This window comes from Melozone crissalis, unplaced genomic scaffold, assembly GCF_028551555.1.
Source record: "Melozone crissalis strain CALT ecotype California unplaced genomic scaffold, PUWL_Pcris_2 ptg000092l_1, whole genome shotgun sequence".
NCBI classification, from domain to species: domain Eukaryota; kingdom Metazoa; phylum Chordata; class Aves; order Passeriformes; family Passerellidae; genus Melozone; species Melozone crissalis.
The window spans coordinates 2,955,144-2,981,866 of NW_026535869.1; the positions used below are offsets into that span (position 1 = coordinate 2,955,144).

General features: G+C 50.7%; 1 protein-coding gene across 1 annotated transcript in view; it reads left to right on the forward strand.

Annotated features, from left to right (window-relative positions):
- The window catches only part of SORL1 (sortilin related receptor 1), a 58,003-nt gene that overhangs the window by 14,851 nt on the left and 16,429 nt on the right, over positions 1–26,723 (forward strand). The window contains exons 6-32 of the mRNA XM_054291522.1: positions 792–972; positions 2,794–2,895; positions 3,595–3,764; positions 4,531–4,723; positions 5,313–5,430; positions 5,913–5,986; positions 7,860–7,948; positions 8,058–8,236; positions 9,149–9,335; positions 10,300–10,428; positions 10,679–10,764; positions 13,070–13,242; positions 13,417–13,548; positions 13,672–13,763; positions 14,789–15,035; positions 15,713–15,851; positions 16,842–17,015; positions 17,161–17,274; positions 18,253–18,375; positions 18,765–18,884; positions 21,329–21,454; positions 22,519–22,626; positions 23,157–23,288; positions 23,985–24,116; positions 25,119–25,253; positions 25,508–25,663; positions 26,517–26,666. Of these exons, the coding sequence (XP_054147497.1) occupies positions 792–972; positions 2,794–2,895; positions 3,595–3,764; positions 4,531–4,723; positions 5,313–5,430; positions 5,913–5,986; positions 7,860–7,948; positions 8,058–8,236; positions 9,149–9,335; positions 10,300–10,428; positions 10,679–10,764; positions 13,070–13,242; positions 13,417–13,548; positions 13,672–13,763; positions 14,789–15,035; positions 15,713–15,851; positions 16,842–17,015; positions 17,161–17,274; positions 18,253–18,375; positions 18,765–18,884; positions 21,329–21,454; positions 22,519–22,626; positions 23,157–23,288; positions 23,985–24,116; positions 25,119–25,253; positions 25,508–25,663; positions 26,517–26,666 (3,761 nt within the window). The remainder of the gene's footprint in view (positions 1–791; positions 973–2,793; positions 2,896–3,594; positions 3,765–4,530; positions 4,724–5,312; positions 5,431–5,912; positions 5,987–7,859; positions 7,949–8,057; positions 8,237–9,148; positions 9,336–10,299; positions 10,429–10,678; positions 10,765–13,069; positions 13,243–13,416; positions 13,549–13,671; positions 13,764–14,788; positions 15,036–15,712; positions 15,852–16,841; positions 17,016–17,160; positions 17,275–18,252; positions 18,376–18,764; positions 18,885–21,328; positions 21,455–22,518; positions 22,627–23,156; positions 23,289–23,984; positions 24,117–25,118; positions 25,254–25,507; positions 25,664–26,516; positions 26,667–26,723) is intronic.

Genomic DNA, 26,723 nt, shown 5'->3' on the forward strand with positions numbered 1-26,723 from the left:
GAGCAGGCCCCAAAGAGGGAGAGAGAGATAAAGAGAGTGGTAAAGAGAGAATGAGAGAGTAAAAGAGAGGATCAGAGGGGGAGGTTCCCATTACAATGCAATAAATCTTCTTCTGGTCTTGGAACTTGGGGTTTATTGCAAAGGGCCAAGTGCAGGGCCCTGCTGGGAGCTGCCAGCCACAGCTCAGAGCAGGCCCGAGAGAAGAGAGGGGGAGAGAGGATGAGAGGGTAAGAGAGCAAAAAGGCAGGAGAGCAAAAGCATAAGAGAGCAAAAGGGGTAAGAGAGTAGAAGGGGTAAGAAAGAGCAAAAGGCAAGAGCGCGAAGTTCCCGTTACAATGCAGTAAATAATTTTTTCTGTTGAATATTCTGATTCTCACTAACCAATCTAGTACAATTACAAATCCTATAGCATTTCCATCCAGCCTATAAGAATCATTACATTATCACACTGTGTTACATTTTAAACCCTAAAAACTCCTCTTTGGGATCCTTCTGCCAAGCTGTAGGGTCTGCTCTGACCCTTGGGCCTGTCTGCAAGCAGAGGGTGTTGTTCCATCAAAAGGGGATCACCTTCAGCTGCCACACCATTGTTTCCCAGTTGTTCAGTAACTGAGGGATCTCAAAGCTTGCTTTCATTTCAATCTCGCTTATAGTTTCTATATTCTCAGAATCTTTTGCCAGACAATCATATTGATAAGGCTTTCCTGTTTCATCTTCCCCAACACCCCTACCCCATCTCCTTGCTCCTGCTGCCTTGTTCTCCCATCCCACCATGTCCCCTGTGCCCCCAGGGGTGTGGAGCCCTACGACAAGCCCAGCACGGTGTACATCGAGCGCCACGAGCCCTCGGGGGCCTCGACTGTCATCCGCAGCACAGACTTCTTCCAGAGCCGGGAGAACAAGGAGATCATCCTGGAGGACGTGCAGGATTTCCAGCTCAGGGACAAATACATGTTTGCAACCAAGTCTGTGGTGAGTGAATTCGCTGCCGAGGGTGGATGTGGTGCAGAACCACAGCGGGCAGGAGCATCTCTGCTGCGCCTCAGAGCCTTCAGAGCTCGCTGGTTTGTCACAGAGGTGTCACCCAGCCCGCCAGCAGCTGCCACCCCTGTGGGCTCACAGCATAGCTGCCCGTGGTATTTCCATGCCCCTGGGCTCACAGCTGCTCTCCCCGTGGTATTTCCATGCCCCTGCCTCGGGCAGGCTGGGCAGAAGTAGGTCAGCCTGCAGAGGGCTGGGAGCAGGGAAAAGCCAGAGGATGGCTGGGAACATCGGGGAGGGGGTGGCAGGGGAAGGGGGATGTGGCTCGGCAGCTCGGTGGTTAAAGGAGGCCGCTTGTCAGAGGAGATTACCATCAAACGTGGACCAGCTCCAAGCAGCCTCATGTGCTCCAGCCTGGAAAGAAAGCTGCATTTTCAGTCTGCTTGCCTAAGAAAAGAGGATGTGGGTGAGCAAAAGTGATCTTTTGGTCCCTCTGCAGCCGGAGCCTCTCTGTGATTTTTAGTTCTTGGTAAAATTCGAACAAACCTGAAAGAAAGCAAGAAAGTGTCAATGCTTCCTCTGAGGGCCAGGCCTTTCTAGATCAGAGAGGGATAAAGTCCCGATCCTTCTAGAATGCAAGCAGCAGCTTTCTTTTCAGAAGAAGCGTTTCTCCCCTGCAGCTGCCATTGAGTACTTTAAGAAGGAACCCTTTATTGAGGGGTGGCTGCTGGCAGAACCAGGGAAGGTTTCCTGGGCAGTAGGTGACAGCTGTGTCACCTCCGGCCCCCTGAGCGGGCACAGCGGTGTCTGACACAGGCAGGGAACGTTTGCAGAGCAATTTCAGTTTCTCAGAAGTCTCCCTTGCAGGTAGTACAGCCTGTACCTCCCAGGGCCCATCCCCTTGGCGCTGTGCCTGCTCTGTGGTTTGCAGGAGATTTTATTGAGGGCTCGGTGCTGGTGCTGGGTGAAACACTGGGGGTGATTTGTGCTGAGCTCAGGGACAGCATCCTGAAAGCTTGAGGAGGGTTTGGGCACCATTTGGGGCTGCTTTGGAGCTTTTCCTGCTTCTGGAGCACTCAGGGGCCAGCAGGCAGCACTCCCTGCTTCCTCCTGCAGCTGTAATGATTAAACATCAATAAAATCACCCCACAGCAAGCACTGCTGGGAAACACCGAGACAGAGGGAGGCTGGCTGCAAACCCCTCATTTGAGAGTCACATCCCCAGGTCTGGATGAGGCATTGCCTCCAAGCCTGGCTGCAGCAGGGGGGAAGGACAGGCTGGGTGGCAGCGGCGCCCAGGGCTCTGACTTCTGCTCCTTTCCGTGGGAGGCACGGTTGCTTAGTGATACAGAGGGTGGGGAAAAAAAAGAGAAAAAAAAAACAAACCAAAAACCAGGCCGCTTATTTTTGGAGCCTAGATCTGGGTTTAGGTCCTCACCATTGGCATCCTGTATGAAATAGGGTGCCCCCAGATTTTTTGCTTTCTCGGCTTGGTGCTGGCGCCTTTCGTTTTGCGCAAATCGGTAAAAATAGGAAGGAAAGGTCAGTGTGCTCTGAGGAGAAAGGAGGTATTAAACCCAGCCTCCTTACCCCCACCTGACTGGCCAGGAAGGACAGTTTGTCTCCTTGCTGAGCCCTGGCTGTGGCAATTTAAACCCTGAGTGGGGATCACTGCTCCCAGCGTGGCGCAGCTGCCACGCTTTGCCCACATGCATGGAGAGGGAAGTCCCAGGCATGGGGTGATCCCAGTGGAGATGAGGGTGACTTTTTGGGGTGAGAGCCCCTCCTAACGTGTCCCTGTGCTCTGCACAGCGTTTGCTCGGCAGCTCACAGCCCCCCTCAGTCCAGCTCTGGGTCTCTTTCAACCGCAAGCCCATGCGGGTGGCACAGTTCGTTACCAAGCATCCCATTAAGGTAAGTGGTGCTTCCCGAGCAGCTTCCCAGCTCCCTGCCTTGCCAAGGACACCCTGCGGTGCCAGCAGCAGCTCCAGATGCTGCAGGAGAGGGCAGGGACCTCGTATGACCCTGCTTTGGGGGTGGCAGAGCCAAGGCCCACATTGGGATGATCTTACACAATGGCACCTGGACACTCACTGGGGATGGGGCTGGCAGCAAAGCCTAGAAACCAGAGAGGGGCTGATCCCACTGCTCTGACTCTGCTTTTGGGGTTTTTACCCCTTCCCATGGTGTGGGGTGCGCTGGCATGACCTGGAGCATCCAATTCTTGCAGGCTGAGGAAGCCCAGGGCACCGCCAGGGCTTGCAAAGAGTCCCTGATGCATGAAGAGATATTCTGTGGTGTTCCCAGGCTGGTGGGGATGATGGAGGGCATGAGAAGCAAGTTTTGGTGCTTGGCAGAGCAGTGGGGTGCACTCCCAGCCTCAGGAGGGTCCAGAGATACAGCACACATGGGCTTGGGGACCAATGATGCTCCAGGGGGCTTTGCAGGGCAGAGGATGGAATCACTGTGGGGAGAACACAACAGAAAAAACAAAGTGGAGATTTTCCACCTGCTGAGTGGAAAAAATACAAAAAGGTGGAAGCAAGATAAGAGGAAATCCAAACCAGCCTGTGTGCACGCACACACACAAAGCCTGTTCTTTGTGTCCCAAAGGAATATTACATTGCTGATGCCTCGGAGGACCAGGTGTTTGTGTGTGTCAGCCACGACAACAACCGCACCAACCTCTACATCTCGGAGGCTGAGGGCCTGAAGTTCTCCCTGTCTCTGGAAAATGTGCTCTACTACAGCCCAGGGGGAGCTGGCAGCGATACCTTGGTCAGGTAAGACAGGACTTAGCAATGGTCCCCTGAATGGGGAATAATTAGCGTTGAGTCCATGATTGCAGGAGGCTGGAATCTATTATACTATATTATCCTATAATTTTACTACAATTTTATTTTACTATAATTTTACTATAATTTTATTTTGTCATACTTTATTATTCTGTACTGTATTACTATTATAGTATATTCTATTATACTATTTTATACTATATTATAGACTATAGTATAATATCCTATTATACTATATACTATACTATTCTACAGACTATAGTATAATATTCTATTATTCTATATTATAATATTATATTATATTCTATATTATATTATTCTATTCTATTATACTACATTGTACTCTACTATACTTATTAAGAAGTTCAGCACCCTTACAGTCCAATACAGTTTTACTTAATTGGTCAATCCATCCAAACACCATCCAGTGTCCAATTAATAAATCACCCTTTGGGAAATGAATTTATTTCCATAAAGCATTCCACGTGTGCACAACAACACTTGCAGCAAGTGGAGATAAGAATTGCTTATCATTCTTTTCTCTGAGCTTTCTCAGAGCTTCCCAGGAAAACCCTGGGAGAGAGCTGTCTCTCTCTGTTCAGAGGATTTGTGATTACCGCAAGGCAAATGAGAACATCGACCAAAATCCGCGATTTTTGGCTGTGCCACATCAACGCCTTACCTTTGCCTGCCAATCCCCCACATCCCCAGCCTTAAGGGAAGGGGCTCAATTCCCATTTCCCCGACCCCACAGGTACTTTGCCAACGAGCCCTTCGCGGATTTCCACCGCGTGGAAGGCGTGCGGGGCGTCTACATCGCCACGCTGATCAACGGCTCCTTCAGCGAGGAGAACATGCGCTCCGTCATCACCTTCGACAAGGGCGGCACCTGGGAGCTGCTCCAGCCCCCCACACAGACCCACTATGGGGAGCACATCGACTGCCAGGTACCACAGGGCTCTGGGACAAGGAAAAGACCCCCAAAAGTGGCATTTGAGGTTGTGATTTATTAGTGATAATAAACTTGGTGATCTTGGAGAACATGCGCTCCGTCATCACCTTCGACAAGGGCGGCACCTGGGAGCTGCTCCAGACCCGTACACAGACCCACTATGGGGAGCACATCGACTGCCAGGTACCATGGGGAGCTGGGACAAGGAGAAGACCCCCAAAAGTGGCATTTGGGGTTGTGGTTTATTAATGAGGGGTTTTGTGATCTTGGAGAATATGCGCTCCATCATCACCTTCGACAAGGGCAGCACCTGGGAGCTGCTCCAGCCCCCCACACAGACCCATTATGGGGAGCACATCGACTGCCAGGTACCACAGAGTGCTGGGACAAGGAAAAGACTCCCAAAAATGGCATTTGGGTATTTATTAGTGATGGGCTTGGTGACTTTGAGGTGTTTTCACTCTATGAAAAGAGGTTGAAACAGCAATGCCACCACAAAGAAGTTCCTCCTGGCCTTTCCAAGCAGAGAGGACTGGAATACACAGCATGAGGGGTTCATGTTAATCCACTGTTCTGTTTCCCAGCTGTCCCAGGGCTGCTCTCTCCACCTGGCCCAGCGCCTGAGCCAGCTGCTGAATTTCCAGCTGCGCAGGATGCCCATTCTCTCCAAGGAGTCGGCGCCAGGACTGATCATTGCCACTGGTACAGCTTTTCCCTTGCCTTGGGGGGTGTTGTTGCCAGGCAGTATTTAGTTTGTACAAGCAGGTTATAAAATGCAATTAAATGGTGCATTTTGCTGTCCTTTCCCTGCTGCAGTCCCCATGCAGTAATTACAGAAGGAACATTTCACTGCAGCACAGAGATGTGAGAAACCTGCTCTGTTCTGATCCTCTTTCCTGATCCTCGTGAAGGGCTTCTTTAAGATTCAGAAATTCCTGTTTGTCTCGCTCTGTTACTGAAGAAAGCACACATTTTGTTTAATCATGTTTGTAGCCATGGGTTTTTCCCCCATCTGCTTTTCAAACTTGAAATAGTCCTTGAAATATTTGCTTTTGAAGGGATTAATTTATAGTGTGAAAAATCATCTCCTCAATCACAGATAAAAATAGTTTGGAGGTGTCTGGCTTCCTTTTAAGCAATCACTTTGCATTCCTCAAGAAGGATGATTTCTCCCATTCTCCCAGGCTCTGTTGGCAAGAACATGGCAAGGAAAACCAATGTTTATATCTCGAGCAGTGCTGGAGCAAGGTGGAGAGAGGTAAGGCTGCTCTTACCCCTGCCAGATCAGCCAGCGTGGTGGGGGAACAGGAAGAATTTTCCAGCAATATAAATGAGTTATATTAAAGGTGATTTCATATGAATACAAGAGCTGGAAGATGCTCAATGCCTTAAAATGAGGGAAAAAGGTTTTTAGATGAAGGATCAGGTGTGGGTTTGCTGGAGAGGAGCCTCTGGTGTGGATGGTGGATTCAGACACAGGAGAGCTTCTCCTTTGTTTTTCCTTTACACCTGGCAGGATATTTCCTCAGCACATTTGGTGTCTTTGAGATGGGACTGACAGCCAGGGCTTGGTGTGTGAGAGAGTCTGGAGAGGCTCTGGCTCCTTCCAGAGAAATGGGAGCTGCCCTCGGTTTATGGGGAGTGTGCTGCTGTTCACTGAGTGGATGTTCTGGTCTGTGGCAGTGTTTGTGGTGTGCCTGTGCACTCTGCAGCCAGTGCAATGTGGTATTCCAACATCTGCAAGCCATTTAATCCTGGGAGCTGAGCAGCCTCCTCTCCTCCTGTGAATGCTGCGTGGTCAGGGTGAGGTCTGGGCAGCTGCCCTGGGGCTGGGGACACGCCACGGGTCTGGCTGATGCCAAAAGGGGTTCAGAGGCTGCTCCTGGCTCCAAAACCCAGCTGGAGAGCAGCTGTGGGGACCCTGCAGCCAGGCAGGAGCTGACAAATAGGGCAAGGTATCCAAAACCAGAGACTTTTGGCCACCAAACTCTATAGGTGGCCATTGAATCTTGGTATGGATTGTATAGGTGGCCTTGGAGCCGCAGTAAAATCTATGTATTGTATAAGTGGCCTTGCCCCGATCCTAGTTGTTCCAAATGGGCTGCAGCTGTGATGTCCTTAATTGGGTGGCAGCTGTGGCTAATGAAGATAACTGGGATAAAAGGGGGTGGGCTGGCTGGTCAGGGAGAGCTTTGGAGGAGCCCTGATGAAGAAGCAGGAACAGCACTGCTGTGAAGAGTTGTAAGTGAGAAAACCACCCTGAAGGTATGGGACTCTAGAAATATAATAAAAACAGAGCTCCACAGGTTTGCCTTGGAGTGCAGTTAAAGCATTCTGATTCAAATCTCCTGACTGATCCTTGTGTCATGAGCAGAGGTGCAGAATGACCCAGCAGTGGAGCTGAGCAGCAGCACCACAGCTCCTCCTGCTCAGCTTTGGCTGGGCGGCTCTGCAGATCACACGGGTGATTTCACAGCCCAGAGAAGAAAGGAACAATGCATTCAGTGCCCTGAATGTCCCCAGGTGTGACAGCACGTCCTGTGAGCAGGGTTTGGCATGGACGCACTCCCTGTTTTCATCCCAAGGTGCTCTGGGCTCCCTGGATGGGAAAGCAAGGCTGATTGTGTGCTGGAGGTGTAGGTGAGCGTGAGATCCAAGCTTCTGGCCATGGATGAATTGTCTCCAGGGCTTGTTTCTGCATGCCATGGCCCCACTTCTCTCTGGACATTCACAAGACCTTCCACAGCCTGAGGGAACCCAACTTCTTTGCAGTCCTGGGATGGCCACAAGTCACTGCTGGGTGTCAGGAAAGCCTCACAGAGGTGACAAATGAGAGGAGGAGTGATGGACTCTGGTTTTGTGTCATGGTGCTTCTTCCACTGGTTCTTTCCCTGCACAGAGCACAGGAGGGGCAGAGTCCAGGGCTCAGGGCAGCTTTTACACACATCTCTCAGGGGAAATGGGCTGGCTGTTCTCATCTGGAGATGGTGTCCCATAAACACTTGAATCTCTGGTGCCTCCAGATACTTGATTTGGCTGAAGCATTAGTTTGGCTCAGGCAGAGTTTCTAACAAAGCCATTTCCCTTCAGAGCAGAGCTCTGGTCACCCCTCAGCACTGTCTCTCTTCCAGGCACTGTCTGGACCCCACTACTACACCTGGGGTGACCACGGTGGCATTCTGGTGGCCATCGCTCAAGGCACCGAGACCGACCAGCTCAAGTGAGTGTCAGGGCACAGGGGCTGCTCTGCCGCTTGGCTGGGCATGGCAGAGCGTGCCCTGCAGCAGGACATGCCCCTGGCACCTCTCCCAATCTCCTTTTGTGTGCAGGTACAGCACAAACGAAGGGGAAACCTGGAAAGTGTTCACGTTCTCGGAGAAGCCGGTGTTTGTGTACGGGCTCCTGACCGAGCCTGGGGAGAAGAGCACCATTTTCACCATCTTTGGCTCCTACAAGGAGAATGGCCACAGCTGGCTGATCCTGCAGATCAACACCACTGATGTGCTGGGTAAGGGGACAGGTGGCAGAGCCATCTCTGGGGTGGCTCTGCAGGTTGGAGAGAGAGCATCTCCTCATGCCCTGTCCCAAGTGTCTAATGTCCATGTGGACACAGCTTCTGAAGGCACTCATGTGCTCTCCCTGTATTCCTTCCCTCCTCACTGAGGAATTTGTTGAAAAGGAACAGAGGAAAAAAAAAAATTCCTTCTGAAGGCTTGTGCCTATGAATGTTTTATAACCCATTTCAGCTTTGATTGCGAGGCAGCATTTTAATCAAAGCGCAGTTAAACCCAGCAGAGGAATTTGCTTGACTAAAATTTATCACCGATTCCCTTGACATTTTGTTGGGAACAGATCTGTTTGGTAACCAGAACGAGTTCATTCAGATTCCCTGTCACTGCCACGGAGCTGCCTGTTCCCTCCTGTCACTGCGTGCCGCTGCACGCTCCCAGCTGGAGCTTTCCTTTTTCCTTTTTCTGGAAGTTTTGTGCCAGGGGAAGGTGGAGGGGGAGGGAATTACAGAATCACAGAATGAACCAGGTGGGAAAAGACTTTTGGTTGGAAAAGCCCCAACACATCCTCATCAATTAAACCATGGCACCAGTGCCACGTCCAGGCTTGTTTTAAACACCTCCAGGGATGGTGACTCCATCCCCTCCCTGGGCAGGTGATTCCTGTGCCCAATCACACTTTAAATTAAGAATTTTTCCCTAATGTCCAACCTAAACTTCCTCTGGCACAGCTTAAAGCTGTGTCCTCTCATTCTCTCAGTGGTTGCCTGGGCCAAGAGGCATTCCTGTGGTGTGGGGCTGGATGCCAGCATGCCTGGCACTGCTGGGTACATCAGCATCTCTCTGTCTTTAAACCTGGCATACTGCAAATGCTGCACCTTTCTGCACCCCAACCTTGTGTCTCCTCTCAGGGGTCCCTTGCACAGAGAATGACTACAAGCTGTGGTCACCCTCGGACGAGCGAGGCAATGAGTGTTTGCTGGGGCATAAAACCGTTTTCAAAAGGAGGACTCCTCATGCAACCTGCTTCAATGGGGAAGACTTTGACAGGCCTGTCATGGTCTCCAACTGCTCTTGTACCAGGGAGGACTTTGAATGGTAAAATACCAATTAATTTCTTCTAGTCTGGATTGTAAATCCAAGATAAGTATCTGTGACCAATCGCTCCGAGTGAGCAAACATCCAATTTATGTAGCTCGGAATGTCGCCGCTTCATTTTATAGCAGAGAGGAAACTAAACAGACTGAAAACATCCTTTCATTAATAACAGGGCATGAGACTTAATTAACGTCTTTAGAGCCTTTTGGGAGCCTCTGTAAGGTTCCACGGAAAAGGGAAGTATTGTTAATCCATCACCTTCCAAAGGAGAATGGGTGATTTCCCATCACAGACAGAGACCCACTAAAAATCTTTGTGATTCTGTAGCCACAGGGGTGTAGCTGGCCCTGCTATTGCCCTTTGACTGCAATTCCCACAATCCTGACTCTGCTTTCAGGATCAGGAAACACGCTCTGGCAAACTGATGCAAAGGTCTGGGGTTAGAAAGGGAACTGCTTTTTGGGGCTTTCAGTGGAGCTCACACCAGGCTGCTGCTGCCTGATGCTGAGACCAAGTCTGGCTCACCACGAGCAGACTGAGAGCAGGGCTGCCTCAGAATTCAGCCCTGGGCTCCCTACGGAATCCCACTGACAAAACCTCTTTCCCCCACAGCATTTTCCAAAGAACAGCCGCACTGTAACTCCCATTTTGCCAGCAGGAGACAGAGCGGTGACCCGAGCCAGCTCAGCAGCAGCACTGGGGCTGGCAGCCAGCTTTGCAGAGCACACTGCCTCAGCTCTGCCTCACCTTCCCCAGCCTGCCCAGCCATGGGCAAAGCTGATTTGCATAGTGTTCTTGAAACACCCTGTCTGGCTGGGAGGTGTTCTGTGCAGCTAAATACTGAGAATAAACAAAGGGTCACTTTGGTTTCTTAAAAATTCTAGGCAAAAATAGAATCACAATATAGCATGGCTGCACTTTTTGCTTTTCCCTGTCCCTCCCTATGTCTTTCTTCTCCTTGCAGTGATTTTGGCTTCAAGCTGAGCGATGACTTATCCTTAGAAGTTTGTGTCCCTGACCCTGAGTTTGCTGGGAAACCCTATGACCCACCAGTCCCTTGCCCTGTTGGCTCAACCTACAGGAAGACTCGAGGGTATGTGCTGTGCTTGGGAGGGCAACCTGATATTCCAGTTTATCTTACTGGTGATTAAAACAGCCCCAAACAGCCACAAGACCCACAAGAGTGGCAGCAAACAAACATTTTAATCAAGGCGCAGTTAAACCCAGTTAGGACATACATGGCAATTAAACACCACATCTTATTCTGGCTGCACAGGGTGGTTTGTTCACAGTTTTTTTTCCATGGAATAAGCGAATAAACTGGCTGGCTGTGTGTGTTGCAGCTACAGGAAGATCTCTGGGGACACTTGCACGGGCGGAGACGTGGAGTCGCGGCTGGAGGGGGAGCTGGTGCCGTGCCCGCTGGCGGGTGAGTGTGTGCACCAGGAGCTGCTCTGGGCACAAGGGCTCCATTCATAAAAGCTTTGGCTGGTGCCTCAGGGACCAGGCACAGAGTCCCAGAGGGCTCTCAGACAAAACCTGTGACACAGGGGCCTGGGTGGGTTACAAATCACCCTGTCCTGTGGCCGGAGCTGCTGAGGGTCCTGCTCAGGAGCAGTGGCTGCTCACAGTGCTGAGCCCTCTGAAGCTCTCAGGGACAGGCTGCAAGCAGGATCCCCTTCACCCTGGTCACATCCTCGCTGTAGCTGGCTTGAACCCAACCAGAAAGACAGGAATTATTTCAAAGACATCCCCATTCTTGGGAAGGTCCCCTTGGGAAGGTGTGACTGTGTCCACAGGGGTCCGGGGATGAGGGAAGAGATGAGGATGTGACTCCATGTTTCAGAAGGCTTGATTTATTATTTTATGATATATATTACATTAAAACTATACTGAAAGAATAGAAGAAAGGATTTCATCACAAGGCTGGCTAAGAATAGAAAAAGAAAGAATGATAACAAAGGTTTGTGGCTCGGACAGAGAGTCCGAGCCAGCTGACTGTGATTGGCCATTAATTAGAAACAACCACATGAGACCAATCCCAGATGCACCTGTTGCATTCCACAGCAGCAGATAACCATTGTTTACATTTTGTTTCTGAGGCCTCTCAGCTTCTCAGGAGGAAAAATCCTAAGGAAAGGATTTTTTGGAAAATATCATGGCTACAGGAAGGTGCCACTCTAAGACAGCCACCATGTGCAGCCCCTCTGGGGCCAAACCAGGGCAGACCTTCATCCCTCACACCTCTGCCTGCCAGAATTCACCCTCCCCATCCTTATTTTCTCCTCTGGAACGTACAAGGCACTGTAGCAGTCCCGTGCCCCGGTGCTGCCAGAGTTATTTGCATTCTGCTCATTAGAGCTTTAATTTAATCTGCCGTCACGAGCTGCGTGATCAGCATTGCTGCTTGCTGCAGCTCCAGGGCCTCAGGCAGGGCAGGGGCTCCTGGAAGGGCTGGGGAGCTGAGCAGAGCAGCCAGACCCACCAGCAGCAGGCTCCCCTGCACCGCCCTAAAATTTTTCAGTGTGCAAAAAGATATTCCAAATGTGGAACAGCACGGGGAAGCATCCCCTGTGCTGGGACTCCTGCCAGCTCTGCACTCAGCTTTACTCCTGACACGTTATTCACCCCTCTGAGCCCTCTTGAGCTATTTGGAGAGCTGTGTTGGGCATGCTGAGAAGGGCCCTGCTGATTGCAAAGTAAACCTGCTGTCCCCACGGGCTGGCCTTTGAAGTGCTGTGTTCCCAGAGATGGGCTGGGGATCCGTGCTGGCTCGCTCCATGGTAACGCTTTCATGTACAGGATCTGTTTCATATCTCCCTATAATCTCATTAGGGATGCACAGCCAGAGTTACTTACTGACATTAGCTCTACTCATTAATAGCATTATTGGACTGGACTGGTGCTGGGATAAAGCCCAGGAGAATTTGTCCTGGACCAGGATCCCATTACCTGGATTGGGCTCCACTGGGAAACAAAACCCACTCTGGGATATTTCCTGGGGCCAGTGTCCCTGAGGACTTGCAGAGTTGCATCACTCCCACTCTTTTTGATGTTGGGGATTTTTAAGGAAGAGGAGATCTGTGACCGTGTTCACAGGGGTCTGAGGATGAGGGAAGAGATGAGCATCTGACTCCATGTGTCAGAAGGCTGATTTATTATTTTATGATATATATTATATTAAAACTATACTAAAATAATAGAAGAAAGGATTTCATCAGAAGGCTGGCTAAGGATAGAAAAAGAAAGGATCGATAACAAAGGCTTGTGGCTCGGACTCTGTCCGAGCCAGCTGACTGTGATTGGTCATTAATTAGAAACAACCACATGAGACCAATCACAGATGCACCTGTTGCATTCCACAGCAGCAAATAACCATTGTTTACGTTTTGTTCCTGAGGCTTCCCAGCTTCTCAGGAGGAAAAATCCTAAGGAAATGATTTTTCATAAAAGATGTCTGTGACAGAGATCAGTATTTTGTTTCTTATTGGCAGCACGAAGGGGGTCAGGGCAGGTTCTGTGCCTCCTCCTCCTCCTGGAGCAGACAATGCCCACAGTGTGTGCCCAGCCCCATGTGAGGCTATTACCACATTCCCATTAACCTAATCCCACCGCGACAAAAGCTCTTTGCCTCCCCAAGGTGCTAAACCAGGGGTGAAAAACACCTGCTATTTTCTTTCTTTTGCCCCTCGAGCAGCCAAGAACGGCCACTAAACAAGGCATTGTTGTTGCAGAGGAGAACGAGTTCATCCTCTACGCCACCCGATACTCCATCCACCGATACGATCTGGCCTCGGGCGTCAGCGAGGAGCTGCCCCTGGCTGGGCTCAGGGGGGCTGTGGCCCTGGATTTTGACTACGAGCACAACTGCCTCTACTGGGCTGATGTCACTCTGGACATCATCCAGGTGAGCTGGGAGCAGGGAGGCATCACCCCCTTGCCGCCCGGGTGTTGCATCCACACCCTGAAATGCAAATGTTTGTCCTGGTGCTCCTCCCTTCCAAGCTGTCTGTCCCCTGACCTTCAGGCTTCAGGCAATTCCTCGTCTTTTGTTCTGATTATTTTTCATTTTTTTCCCCAGCGTCTCTGTCTCAACGGCAGCTCTGGGCAGGAAATAATCATAAGCACCGGGTTGGAAACAGTGGAAGCTTTGGCCTTTGAGCCTCTCAGCCAGCTGCTCTACTGGGTCAACGCTGGGATTCCCAAAATTGAGGTACAGCTCTGCCCACCCGTGGCAGCGCGTATTTTATTATTAAGAAGCAATAATTGCCTGCCACAGATTCTGTGTCATTTCAAGTAGCAAACACACCTGTCCTGGCTTTGGTTTTGGGTCTAGGTTGCCAATCCAGATGGAGACCTGAGACTCACTGTCCTCAACTCCTCGATACTGGAGCGGCCCAGAGCCCTGGCTCTGGTTCCTCGAGATGGGTAAGAAAGGAAGCATCACAAGTATTTCCCTGCTATTCCCAAGGAAAACTGCTGCTCCCTCACCACCTCCTCCTCAGGGAGCACAGCTTGGTGAGGTGAAAATGGGGGCAGGCACAGCACAGTCCTGCCCTGTGGAGCCCAGTGTCACCACTGCATCCCCAACTAGGGCACCAGCTCCCTCAGAGCACAGATCACCAACTGTTCATTCCTTCCTGCCCATACATATCCATTGGTAAATAACTTTTCCTGCCCGTAAAACTGGTCTGGTCAGTGGGGGAAGCTGCAGTGATGCGTGAGAAACGGAGCTGTGCTCGAATTCAAGAGCCCAATCCGAGTTACATCTTTCTGGGGTTTGGCCTCGGCTGCGAGTGTAAGCTCTGACAAACCAGAGCAGTTCATGGCAAGGTAACCTGCAGCTGCACTCCCACCACAGAGCCTGCAGCTCCAAAGCCTCTGTGCTGCTCATAAATCTGCTGCTGGTGGTGCTCATTAGAATTGCAGAGCTCCCTGTTCAAAGGCATGTCGGGCAAGAGGCGCGGAATGTGGAGCATTCCACCCTCTGCCTCTGCTAACCCCGATCCTTTTGATGAGCTGCTGTCACCGTGTTCACAGGGGGCTCAGAGTGAGGGGAGAGACGAGGATCTGACTCCATGTTTCAGAAGGCTTGATTTATTATTTTATGATATATATTATATTAAAACTATACTAAAAGAATAGAAGAAAGGATTTCATCAGAAGGCTGGCTAAGAATAGAAAAGGAAAGAATGATAACAAAGGTTTGTGGCTCGGCTCTCTGTCTGAGCCAGCTGGGCTGTGATTGGCCATTAATTAGAAACAACCACATGAGACCAATCCCAGATGCACCTGCTGCATTCCACAGCAGCAGATAACCATTGTTTACATTTTGTTCCTGAGGCTTCCCAGCTTCTCAGGAGGAAAAATCCTAAAGAAAGGATTTTCCATAAAAGATGTCTGTGACAATCTGCTGTGTGTGGGTTTGGAGTAACCTCTCTGCCTGCTGCCAGGTTGATGTTCTGGACAGACTGGGGGGACTCCAGGGCTGGCATCTACAGGAGTGACATGGACGGGTCCCTGGCCGGGTGCATCGTCTCGGAGGGCGTGCGCTGGCCCAACGGCATCTCCGTGGATGACCACTGGATCTACTGGACTGAGGCCTACATGGACAGGATCGAGAGGGTGGATTTCAATGGCATGCAGAGATCTGTGATCCTGGACAGCCTCCCTCACCCCTATGCCATTGCTGTTTTTAAGGTTTGTTTCCCCCGTTGTCATTTTTTCTGTAGCATGCAGGCTCTGAGGCTGGTGCTGGAGGAGCACGGGGCACACTGAATTTGGAGGATAGGGATATGGTTTGGAGCATACTTTGTCTTTCTTTCTGCTTTCCTGAAACATTCCCACAAATGCCTGAATTTGAAGGACGAGAATGTGGTATGGAGCAGGCATGACAGACATTTTGTCTCTCTCTCTCTGCTTCCCTGAAACATTACCACAAATCCCTGAATTTGGAGGATAGGGATGTGATCTGGAGCAGGCATGACAGACACTTTTTCTCTCTTTCTGCTTCCCTGAAATATTCCCACAAATCCCTGAATTTGAAGGATAGGGATCTGATTTGGAGCACACTTTGTCTCTCTTTCTGCTTCCCTGAAACATTCCCACAGATCCCTGAAACCATCAGGGAAGTGCAGCCCAATCCAGGACCAACATTCCCAAACAGCTGCACTGCAGTTTGCCACTCAGCAGATCACTCTGTCACTCTCATTCCTGCTCAAATCCCACCTCAGGCCTTCCTCTTCCTCTCCCCTGTGGGCTGGGGACACTTTTCACTCTCTCTTTTGCAGTGTTTAGGGTGATGAGTGCAGGTGGCAGTGATGAGCACGGCCCTGGAGGTGCCTCTGCTCACACTGAGAGCCAGGCCTGTGTTTCAGAATGAGATCTACTGGAATGACTGGTCACAGCTGAGTATTTTCAGAGCATCCAAAACCAGCGGCTCCAGGATGGAGATCTTGGTCGGCCGACTGAATGGGATCATGGATATGAAAATCTTTTACAGAGGAAAGACAACAGGTAATGATGCAGATGATCCTCCCCTGGGATTTAGGAATGTGTTCTTTCCCCATTTCCACTGGGCCATCCTGGCTTGCATTTCCTGACTGCCCATTCCTGCAGGGCTTGAGGCTTTCAGGAATGAGTTTCATCAGGGCTATATCCTGCTTTTGGCTGCCAGGAGAGAGAGCTCCTAGGGCATTTGGCTGTGGTGGCACCTCATGGTTTGTGTCAGATCCTGGCTTTTCCATCTAAGTGTTGTATAGACCGAAAAACCACAGGATTTCAGGGCTGCACTAACTCTGCCCTCCTTTAATGTCTGTGTGTGTTGTGACAAGGCAGTGCTGACCCTTGTGGGCTGTTCATACCCATTTCCAGATGGGTACCAGACCACTGAAGGGCTCCAGACTGGAGGGGCACTCTGGGGGTGTATCTGACATCCTTTGGTAGACCTCCAAAGCCACTGGGATGAGTTGTGTGCCTTAAAGGCCCTCAGACTCCCTGGAGATGGCTCTGGGCATTCCTAGGGGTGACCTCAGCACTCAGCCCTGCAGAGCTGGATCCTGAGGGGGTCTGAACCCTAAGCAGGTGACACTGGGACACCAATGCCTGTGTTCTGGGGTGACAGTGACACTGGGACTCCTGTGTCTCTATTCTGGGCTGGCAGATGACACTGGGACTCCTGTGCCTGTGTCCTGGGTTGGCAGGTGACACTGGGGTTCTCATGCCTCTGTCCTGGGATAGAAGGTGACACTGGGGCTCCCGTGTCTCTATTCTGGGGTGGCAGGTGACACTGAGATTCCAATGCCTCTATCCTGTGGTGGCAGGTGACACTGGGACTCCCGTGCCTGTGTCCTGGGCTGGCAGGTGACACTCGGGCTCCTGTCCCTCTGTGCTAGTGTGGCAGGTGACACTGGGATCCCAATACCTTTATTCTGGGGTGGCAGTGACACTGGGGCTCCCGTGCCTCTGCCCTGACTCTGTCCCCTTCCTCCTCCTGCCCTGCTCCAGGGCAGAACGCCTGCATCACCAAGCCCTGCAGCCTGCTCTGCCTGCCCAGGTCCAACAACGGCCGCAGCTGCAAGTGCCCCGAGGGGGTGGCCAGCACGGTGCTGCCCAGTGGGGAGCTCAGGTGTGACTGTCCCCACGGCTACAGCATGAAGAACAACACCTGCGTCAAGCAAGGTAAGGCCCTGCATCAAGGGAGGTGAGGTCCTGCCGGGCTGAGGTGGCTCCTGCCATCACCAGAGGTCGGTGTGGCCTGTCCTCTGGCCCATTTCTGGAGGCACAGCCTCATGCCAGCTTGTTTCTGCTGTCCCTCCTGCCCCAGAGAACACGTGCCTGCCCAACCAGTACCGGTGCTCCAACGGGAACTGCATCAACAGCATCTGGCAGTGTGACAATGACAATGACTGCGGGGACATGAGCGACGAGAAGAACTGCCGTGAGTGTCCTACCCTGGTGGCATTGGCCAGGCTCAGGTGTCTGCTCTGGTGCCACCTCAGCTGATGTTCCACGCTCCTTTCTCACTCAGAGAGAGCAAGAGGCTCTCTGGGGGTGTAACTCAGCTCTTTTGTGACTCCCAAAGCAAATTTGGGATGGGTTTTGTCCCAGTTCCCTTGAGCAGATGAGGCGTCAGTGTCTAAAATTTTGGTAAAGCTGATGCCAACTCTTGCACTAATTGTCTTCTGAAGTTAATTGAGGGCATAGCTAGAGGAAAAGAGAGCAGACAGTGCTGACACGGGCTTTTGGTTGGGATAATAAATCAAGTTCACACATTAAAGATGGAGGTCACCTTTCTGAGCAAAGTTAGGAACAGCCAGTGTGTGCATGAGGGGCAGATGTTCCACAGCTGTGCACAGCCTGAAGGGTTTAGGTTAGTGCACTGTGGAAAAAGGACTGGGTTTGGAGTTAGGAATCACTGGAGGACCAGGAGAGAGGCTGCTTATGCCCATTTTGTACCAATGAGGAATTTATTTCCTTGTCAGTAGAGTCCAAGTTTGAGTTCAATGGCTCCAGGTGTGGGAAAATCTCTCCATTCCTTGGAGAGAGGAGGTGCCACCAGCTTGGCACAGAGATGCTGCCTTGAATAACAACACTCATGGCCAGCTTCTCCCCTGCTTGGGCTGCCCTGGGGTTTCAGTCCCCTTGTGGGGAGCACACAGCTCCACAGCCTTGGTTTCCTGCTCCCTGGATGGGAGTGCCCATCAGGAGTTTCAGTCCTGGTCCCCAGACAGAAAACTGACCCCTGTGTGCTCTGCTTTGCATGGAGTGCCTAAAAATGGCATTAAAACACAAGAGCAGGAATTCAGTCTGGGCTGGCGGGATTCTGTCCCTGTCACTCCTACCCTCAGGCAGCAGAAATCATTTTCTTACCACCACCTTCTCCTCCTCATCCTCCTCTTCCTCCTGTTTCCATCAGCAACCACCGTGTGCGACACCGAGACCCAGTTCCGCTGCCAGGGCTCGGGGACCTGCATCCCCCTGTCCTACAAATGTGACCTGGAGGACGACTGTGGGGACAACAGCGACGAAAGCCACTGTGGTGAGTGCCCCTCCTGCCCTGGGCACGGGTGGGCAGCTGCTCTCCATTGCTCTCTGTGCTGCTCAGAGCTGCTCCTGCTCTGGATGCTGCTCAGGGCTGATGGAGGGGAGGATCCCCCTGTTTGCCCAGGCTGTCTCCTCCTCATTTACCGGGGAATGGGAACTGGGGGACAGGAGCAGGATTTGCAGAGTGTTTGGGAATTAGGGATGTGTAAGAATCCAGCACCATCATGTACTGGGAAGTGAGGGACAGGAGAAGAGAGCAGGCTGTGTGCTGATCCTTCCCCTCGCTGTGTTCCAGCTAGGAGATTTCTGTGCCATCGTTATCCACCTTTCCTCTCTGCTCCTTGGGCATTCCCGTGCCCTGAAACCCAAATATTTTGCTTGCAGAAGCTCACCAGTGCAGGAACGATGAGTTCAGCTGCAGCTCAGGGATGTGCATCCGTCTGTCCTGGATGTGTGATGGGGATAATGACTGCAGGGACTGGTCTGACGAAGCAAACTGCACTGGTGAGTGCTCAGCTGTTGCTCAAAAACCTCCTGCTGCTCCTAATTTTTATTTCCAGCCTGGGAGGCATCAGCCAGTGCCTTGTGCCTCAGTTTCCTTGCTTGTTAGAGCACCTTAGGGTGATGTGATGCTCCAAATCCAAGGATTTCCTTCCCCTAGGTTCACTGGGAATTTGCTGGCAGCTTAGATGCTCACACAGTGACCCAACTTTGCTTTTTACCTGCAAAATTGCACCCACAGGCAAAGCTCTGTGGGATGGGAAGTGGTTTTGTGGCTGCTGAGCAGCCAAAGGGCTCTCCTGCAAGAAGAGCTCATGTTGCAGGGAGGCAGCAATCAGGCTGGTGGACACTGGCAGCATTTCACAGCTTTCACTCTGTTTCCTTGCCATCAATCAGGGGCAGAAAACAGGCACGCTTCTCCGCAGCTAGCTGATGTGAAGAAGAGGCAGGTTTAGTTTGGGAAGTTTATTTTGGCAGTTTTAGTCCTGCTCTGGCAGCCTCTTTGCTCCACGGGCTCGAAAACCTGAAGAGGGAGTCCCACATAGAAAACCCACTCTTGGTTTAACTTACAACTTGTACTAAAGCAAGTTATTCCTGGCTGGCAGAAATAACCTTGCTCCTACTCTGTGCTTCCTGTGCAGCTCCTGTGAGCCTCACTGTGTGCTTGGAGTGGAAAGTCACAACACTCCACCCTCCTCACCACCACAGTGCTGCTGATGTTCCTCAGCAGCCTCCCGAGGTTCACACACCCACACAGAGCCCTTTTCTCATCAGATAAAACAACAGATAGCACTGCACTGGCCTTTTCCACTAGAAACAACCAAGCAAAACTATCAAAAACCTCAGTGCTTGCATGGGAAGAAACTTCTCAGAGCAGGCAGAGCACCAGTCTGTCAGTGAAAGGCACAAAGTTGTATTTATCAAGCCATACACGTGATATTTAAGGTAAAAGACACAAGGTTGTATTTATCAAGCCATCCATGGGATATTTAAGATAGAAGAGACAAGGTTGTGCTCATTAAGCCATCCATGGGATATGTAAAATAAAAGACACAAGGTTGTATTTATCAAGCCAGACATGTGACATTTAAGGTAAAAGACACAAAGTTGTATTTATCAGGCCATCCATGGGATATTTCAAGCCATATGTGGGGTATTTAATGATAAAAGACACAAAGTTGTGTTTATCAAGCCATCTATGGGATATTTGAGATAAAAGCAGCGCTTTCCATGGCATGGGGAGCCTACAGGGACCAGGATCTGGGAATGTTGGCAGCACCCTGGAGCTTTTGGGACAGAGAGTGGCACCAGCTGCTGTCCTGGGGCTGTGGCAAGAGGATTTAAGAATTTAAGAGATCCCTTTCAGGTCTTTGAGCTCCTCTTTGCTCACCCCTTGTGGCATTTGCTGTGCCTGGAGCACCCAGGGCTGATCCTGGTCATTAGTATTCCATGAGTGTGGCTTTGTAAGGAGGTTTAATTTATATTGGTATCACTTATCTCTCGTATGAGTTTCTCCAGAGAGAATTACTACAGGAGAGGAACCTACTTCAAAAAGCGTGTCGGGTTTGTAAAGCCCCGAGTTGGAATTATCTAAGAGGATCACAATTATTTGAGGAACATTCCGTCTGACTTCACCGGGCTGCAATTATTGCTCTTATCTGAAATAATTACATTTCATGCTGAATACCTAATAGAATATTACTGCCAGCAGATTGTGCTATTTGGAAATATCTGCGAGTGCATGTCACTCTCTAACCTGAAACTCAGGATCATGCCATTTAATTAAGTTGAACACTGATTTTCTCAATAACTCTGAGTACTCTTCTGCTTGAGGAGCAGGATTTGTCTCTGAAGTGACAACACAAACCAGGCTGCAACCCAGATACCCCACAGGCAGATATTTTTCCTGACAGGAGCCTAAGGAAAACCCCCAGGGAGAATCGTATTTCTTGTTTGCTTTGGCAACATAGAAGAGCCTTGTTTGCCTTAATTAAAAGCTCTCTCTGACTCTGTCCTGCCCTGCACGGGGGACTCTGCAGCCCTGCCAAGCCCTGCTTGATCTCAGTGACATTTCTCACCGTCTCTGGCACGGTGCCACCGCTGTCACCTCTGCCCACGCACCCCAAGGGCTGAGATCAAAGGGACAGAGGCTGCTGGCTTTGGGGAGAGCTTTGGGACATCTCTGCCCTGTAAAAGCAAAAAAGCCATGCCTGAGGCACGGCAGGCTTGTGAGCAAGAATGGCACAGAGAAGGGAAGACCACGGGAAAGTGGGAATTCTAAAGGAATTCTCCTGCCTGGGCTCCATGGGGTGGCTGCTGTGCTGAGAGCCTGGTGGGACATGCTGGGGCAGGGGAAGGAGCAGGGTGGGGCTGTGTGGGCTGACGCTCTCAGCTCAGCGGGGACGCGGTGACAGCCACGCTCAGGTGTCGCCCTGCTCTGGTTCCAGCAGTTTACCACACCTGTGAGGCCTCCAGCTTCCAGTGCCACAACGGGCACTGCATCCCGCAGCGCTGGGCGTGCGACGGCGACGCCGACTGCCAGGACGGCTCTGACGAGGACCCTGCCACCTGTGGTAACCTGGCCTGTGTGTGTGTGGGGGAGGCTCTGCACGGATGGGAGGGATTTCTGCACGCCCACTAAGATAAAACAGCGGCAAATTCAGGGGGAGAGACCCACACCCCTCCAAAAGCAGTCACAGTGCAGAGAAAACCTATTGTAAATCAAAGGGGACTCCAACGAAGGGGAGAGAGTGATGAGGAGAACTCCATGGGTATCAGAAGGCAAATTAATTACTTTATCATACTATACACGCTAAGGGATATGTACAGTATGATAAAGTAGTTAATATTATATAAATATAATTTATGTAAACTTTTTGTATAATATTATAATTCCTTATTTATATATTATTTTATTTGCATAATTTATAAAAAACTATTTTTATTTATATAATATCATAATTCCTTATTTATATATTTTATTTATGCATTTTATCTAAATTATTTTTATTTATATAATATAGTTCTCTTATTTTTGTTATTTATATAGTTTATATGAATTATTTTGTTTATACAATAGAGTAATTCTCATTTATATAATATTTTGTTTATATAATTCATATAAACTAGTTTTATTTACATAATATTGTAATTCTTTTATTTATAGAATTTAATTTGTACAAATTATTTATATATCATAATTCTTTTATTTTTATAATATTTTGTTTATGTAATTTATATTAATTCTTTTATTTATATAATATTATAATTCTTCTATTTATATAATATTTTATTTAGATAATATATATTATTTTATTTATATAATATTTTGATTTTTATTTATATTATATTTAATTTAGATAATTTATATAAATTACTACTATCACACACAGTTCTTGGCCCTGATAGGTCAAAGAAACCAAACATCCTCACTTTGGGTAAACAATCTCCATATTGCATTCTGCTTCAGCACAACACAGGCACAGCAAGCGAGATAAGAATTGTGTTTCCCTTTCTCTCTGCTTGTCTCGGAGGGCATGTGAATACCACAGACACCCTGGCTTTTTTTTTAGCTAATTAAAACAACTTTAACAAAACCCAAAAAAACGCACCACATCTACCCAATTCTGCCTTTCAGAGAAGAAGTGCAACGGCTTCCAGTGCCCCAATGGCACCTGCATCCCCACCAGCAAGCACTGTGATGGCATCAGCGACTGCTCCGACGCCTCGGACGAGCAGCACTGCGGTGGGTACCGGGCTCAGGGAAAACCCAGGCTTTGATTTCAAAAAATAATTTTTGAAAAGGTTTCAAGAAGGCAGGTTTTTGTCTTATTTTACGCAGAAAATCTAAAATATGTAGTTTAGGCATATTAGGGGCTGTCTGAACTGGCTTTCTGCTGGTAAAAAAGCAAGGCTGCATTTGTTTTCTGCTCTGCCCAAGCCAGGAATGGCAGTAAAGCCACTTTACTGCACTGGGAGTAAAGCCCTGGGAGATAATGGGCAGTCATGGGCCCACTGTGAAATCAGCAGGTCACAGCCTGGGGGACAGTGCCAGGGAGGCACCAAACCCCTCCTGGTGCCTGTGCCCACCCTGAGAGCTGATCTGGTGAGGATCAGGGACACAGCTCAGACCATTTGTGTCAGGAACTCTCTGTAAATCCCCAAAACCTCCCTGAGCTGCACTCAGACCCGCACAGCCCCTGGTGGGTGACACTGCTGTGTGCAAGGACAGCAGAGGTGCCAGCCCTGTCCCCCTGTCCTGCCCGGTCCCTGCAGAGCCCCTGTGCACCCGCTACATGGATTTTGTGTGCAAGAACCGGCAGCAGTGCCTGTTCCACTCCATGGTGTGCGACGGCGTCGTCCAGTGCCGCGACGGCTCCGACGAGGACGCCGCCTATGCTGGCTGCTGTGAGTGTCACCAGTGTCACATTTCTGCCATGGGAGGGTGGGCACGGCATGGAAACAGAGCCCTGGGGAGAGCCAGGGTACAAGGGATGCCAGCTGTGGGTGCTGTGAGTGTCACCAATGTCACAAATGCCCAGGGGAGGGTGGGCACAGCATGAAAACAGATGAGAGCCAGGGTACCAGGGATGCCAGCTATGCTGGGTGCTGTGAGTGTCACCAGTGTCACAAATGCCCAGGGGAGGGTGGGCACAGCATGGGAACAGAGCCCTGGGGAGAGCCAGGGATGCCAGGGATGCTGGGTGCTGTGAGTGTCACCAGTGTCACAAATGCCCAGGGGAGGGTGGGCACAGCATGGGAACAGAGCCCTGGGGAGAGCCAGGGATGCCAGGGATGCTGGGTGCTGTGAGTGTCACCAGTGTCACAAATGCCCAGGGGAGGGTGGGCACAGCATGGGAACAGAGCCCTGGGGAGAGCCAGGGATGCCAGGGATGCTGGGTGCTGTGAGTGTCACAAGTGTCACACCTCTGCTAAGGGAGAGGTGGTCACAGCATGGAAGCAGAGCCCTGGGCAGAGCCAGGCTATCAGGAATGCCAGCCCTCCCAAGAGATGGCTCTAGAGCTGCTTAGAAATCCAGGCTTGCTCCTTCCTGCTCAAGCTTCCCTGAAGCCCCTGATCTTTACACCCAACCTCTCCCTGCAGCCCAGGACCCCGAGTTCCACCGCACCTGTGACCAGTTCAGCTTCCAGTGCCAGAACGGGGTGTGCATCAGCCTGGTGTGGAAGTGTGACGGGATGGACGACTGTGGTGACTACTCTGACGAGGCAAACTGTGGTGAGCAGCACCCCCAGGGCCTCCTGCCACTGCAGCTCCAGCTTCCTTTGGATTCCAGGAGCATGGAGCAGTGTCTTCCTCACGTTCTCACCCGTGTGTGTGTGAGTGTAGCACATCCCAGCCTGTCCTACCTGCAGATCGGTGTCATGCAGGCAGGTGAAGTGAAGCCTGCAGAAAACCTGGCACATCTTGTGCTTGACTGACTCCTCTGTGACCATATTTACTGCACAGCCTGCCAGCCCTGAGCAGACAGGCAGTTTGCAGCCAAACCCAATATTTACCACTGTTCCCTGGGTGGCTGTAGGAGCTGTACCCAGCCAGGCGAGGCAGCTGCAGCCTCATTTCAGAGCTGCAGGGTTTGCTCCTCCATTTCTGCCACGCTCTGGTGGATCCTGCTCTGGTTCTGAGATCAGAGGTGGTGTCTTGTGACCGTGTTCACAGGGGTCTTATGTTGAGGGAAGAGATGAGAGTGTTGACTGCATGTTTAGAAGGCTTGATTTATTATTTTTTTATATATATTACATTAAAACTATACTAAAAGAATAGAAGAAAGGATTTAATCAGAAGGCTGGCTAAGCTAAGAATAGAAAGGAATGAATAACAAAGGTTTGTGGCTCAGACAGAGAGTCCGAGCTGGCTGACTGTGATTGGCCATTAATTCCAAACATCCACATGAGACAAATCACAGATGCACCTGTTGCATTCCACAGCAGCAGATAACCATTGTTTACATTTTGTTCCTGAGGTCTCTCAGCTTCTCAGGAGGAAAAAAATCCTAAGGAAAGGATTTTCCATAAAAGTTGTCTGTGACAGTGTCTGGCCACAAAGAACACAGACAAAGCAGTGGCAGCAACAGAGTGAGGGCTGGGAGGAATGGGAATGCTGGGGATGAAGAGGAGGGAATGTGCCTGTGCTGCTCAGGTGATGCTCCCTGAGGTGCTCCCACCTCTGAGCTGTGCTGAGGTGCCCCTGTGGCTCACAGGACTCTCCTCTCCTCGCCAGAGAACCCGACAGAGGCCCCGAACTGCTCCCGGTATTACCAGTTCCAGTGTGGGAACGGGCACTGCATCCCCAACCGCTGGAAGTGCGACCAGGAGAACGACTGTGGGGACTGGTCTGATGAGAGGGACTGCGAGGGTAAGGACACACTGACACGGGCATGACAGGGACTGGGACCTGCTGAGGGATCACTCTGTCTCCCCACGGCCCCCAAAATGCCCCATGAGGGCACTTCCATGCCCCTTTTACTCTGTATTTTTGGATATCCTGAACACAGAAACCATGCAGGTGAAAACACTGCGTTGGTGATGCCTCACCTGCCTCCCCCTCGGCCAGCAGGGAGCTTACACCAGAGCAGGAGCTCAGCTCAGCTGTCCCTGGTGTATTTTTAGGCTCTCCAGTTCATCCCATTACCACGCTGATCCCCCCGACGTGCCTGCCCAACCATTTCCGCTGCAACAGCGGCGCCTGCGTCATGAACAGCTGGGTGTGTGACGGCTACAAGGACTGCTCCGATGGCTCTGATGAAGAGGCCTGTCCCACCCCAAGTAAGCCCTCCTCTCCCTCACCCCTTCCCTTCTCCCAGATCACATCAGTTCCATCATGTTGAGATATTTGAGGTCAATTAAGGCGTCGTTGATCATTTTCAGGATTTGGTGGTTTTTACGAAGATTGAGGGCCATTGGTTGTTTCTGTATGTGGATATGAGGATGGATAGGGTGAATGATCCTAGGTAGGCTTTGATTAGGCTGGAATGGAGGGTTTATTTGTGGTGTAAAATGTCCCCTGGCTCCGGGGTCACCCTCCAGCAGTGCCACCAGGTGGGACAGTGCTCCAGAGCAGCACATTCCTGTGGTGGTGGTCACAGGGGTCCCAGGAAGAGATGAGGATTTGACTCCATGTTTCTGAAGGCTGATTTATTATTTTATGATCTATATTATATTCAAACTATACTAAAAGAATAGAAGAAAGAATTTCATCAGAGAATGGAACGAAAACAAAATCTTGTGACTGACCGAGACAGTCCGGACAGCTGGGCTGTGATTGGCCATTAATTAGCAACAACCACATGAGACCAATCACAGATGCACCTGTTGCATTCCACAGCAGCAGATAACCATTGTTTACATTTTGTTCTTGAGGCCGCCCCTCAGCTTCTCAGGAGGAAAAAACCCTAAGGAAAGGGATTTTTCAGAAAATATCATGGCTACACATTCCCTGCAGAACAGGGGCTTTTCCAGCCCTCTGCAGTCAGCAGAGAGGATGGCCAAGGCGTCATCCCCATCACCTGCTGATGGAAGGAGGTTGCCATCTAGTGGAGTCGGGACTTGGGGACAGCGCTGCTCGCTCCTGGTGGCGGTGCCAGCCCTGGATCTCTCCTGTCTCTGTCTCTGTGTGCAGGACCCAACGCGACAGCCACGTCCCCCGCGCTGCCGGGGCGCTGCAGCCGCTTCGAGTTCGAGTGCCAGCAGCTGCACAAGTGCATCCCCAACTGGAAGAGGTGTGATGGAGTCAGGGACTGCCAGGACGGCACCGACGAGAGGAACTGCCGTGAGTGTGGGCAGGGACAGGGGCACACCTGCAGCTTTCCCCTGGAGAGATCCCTGT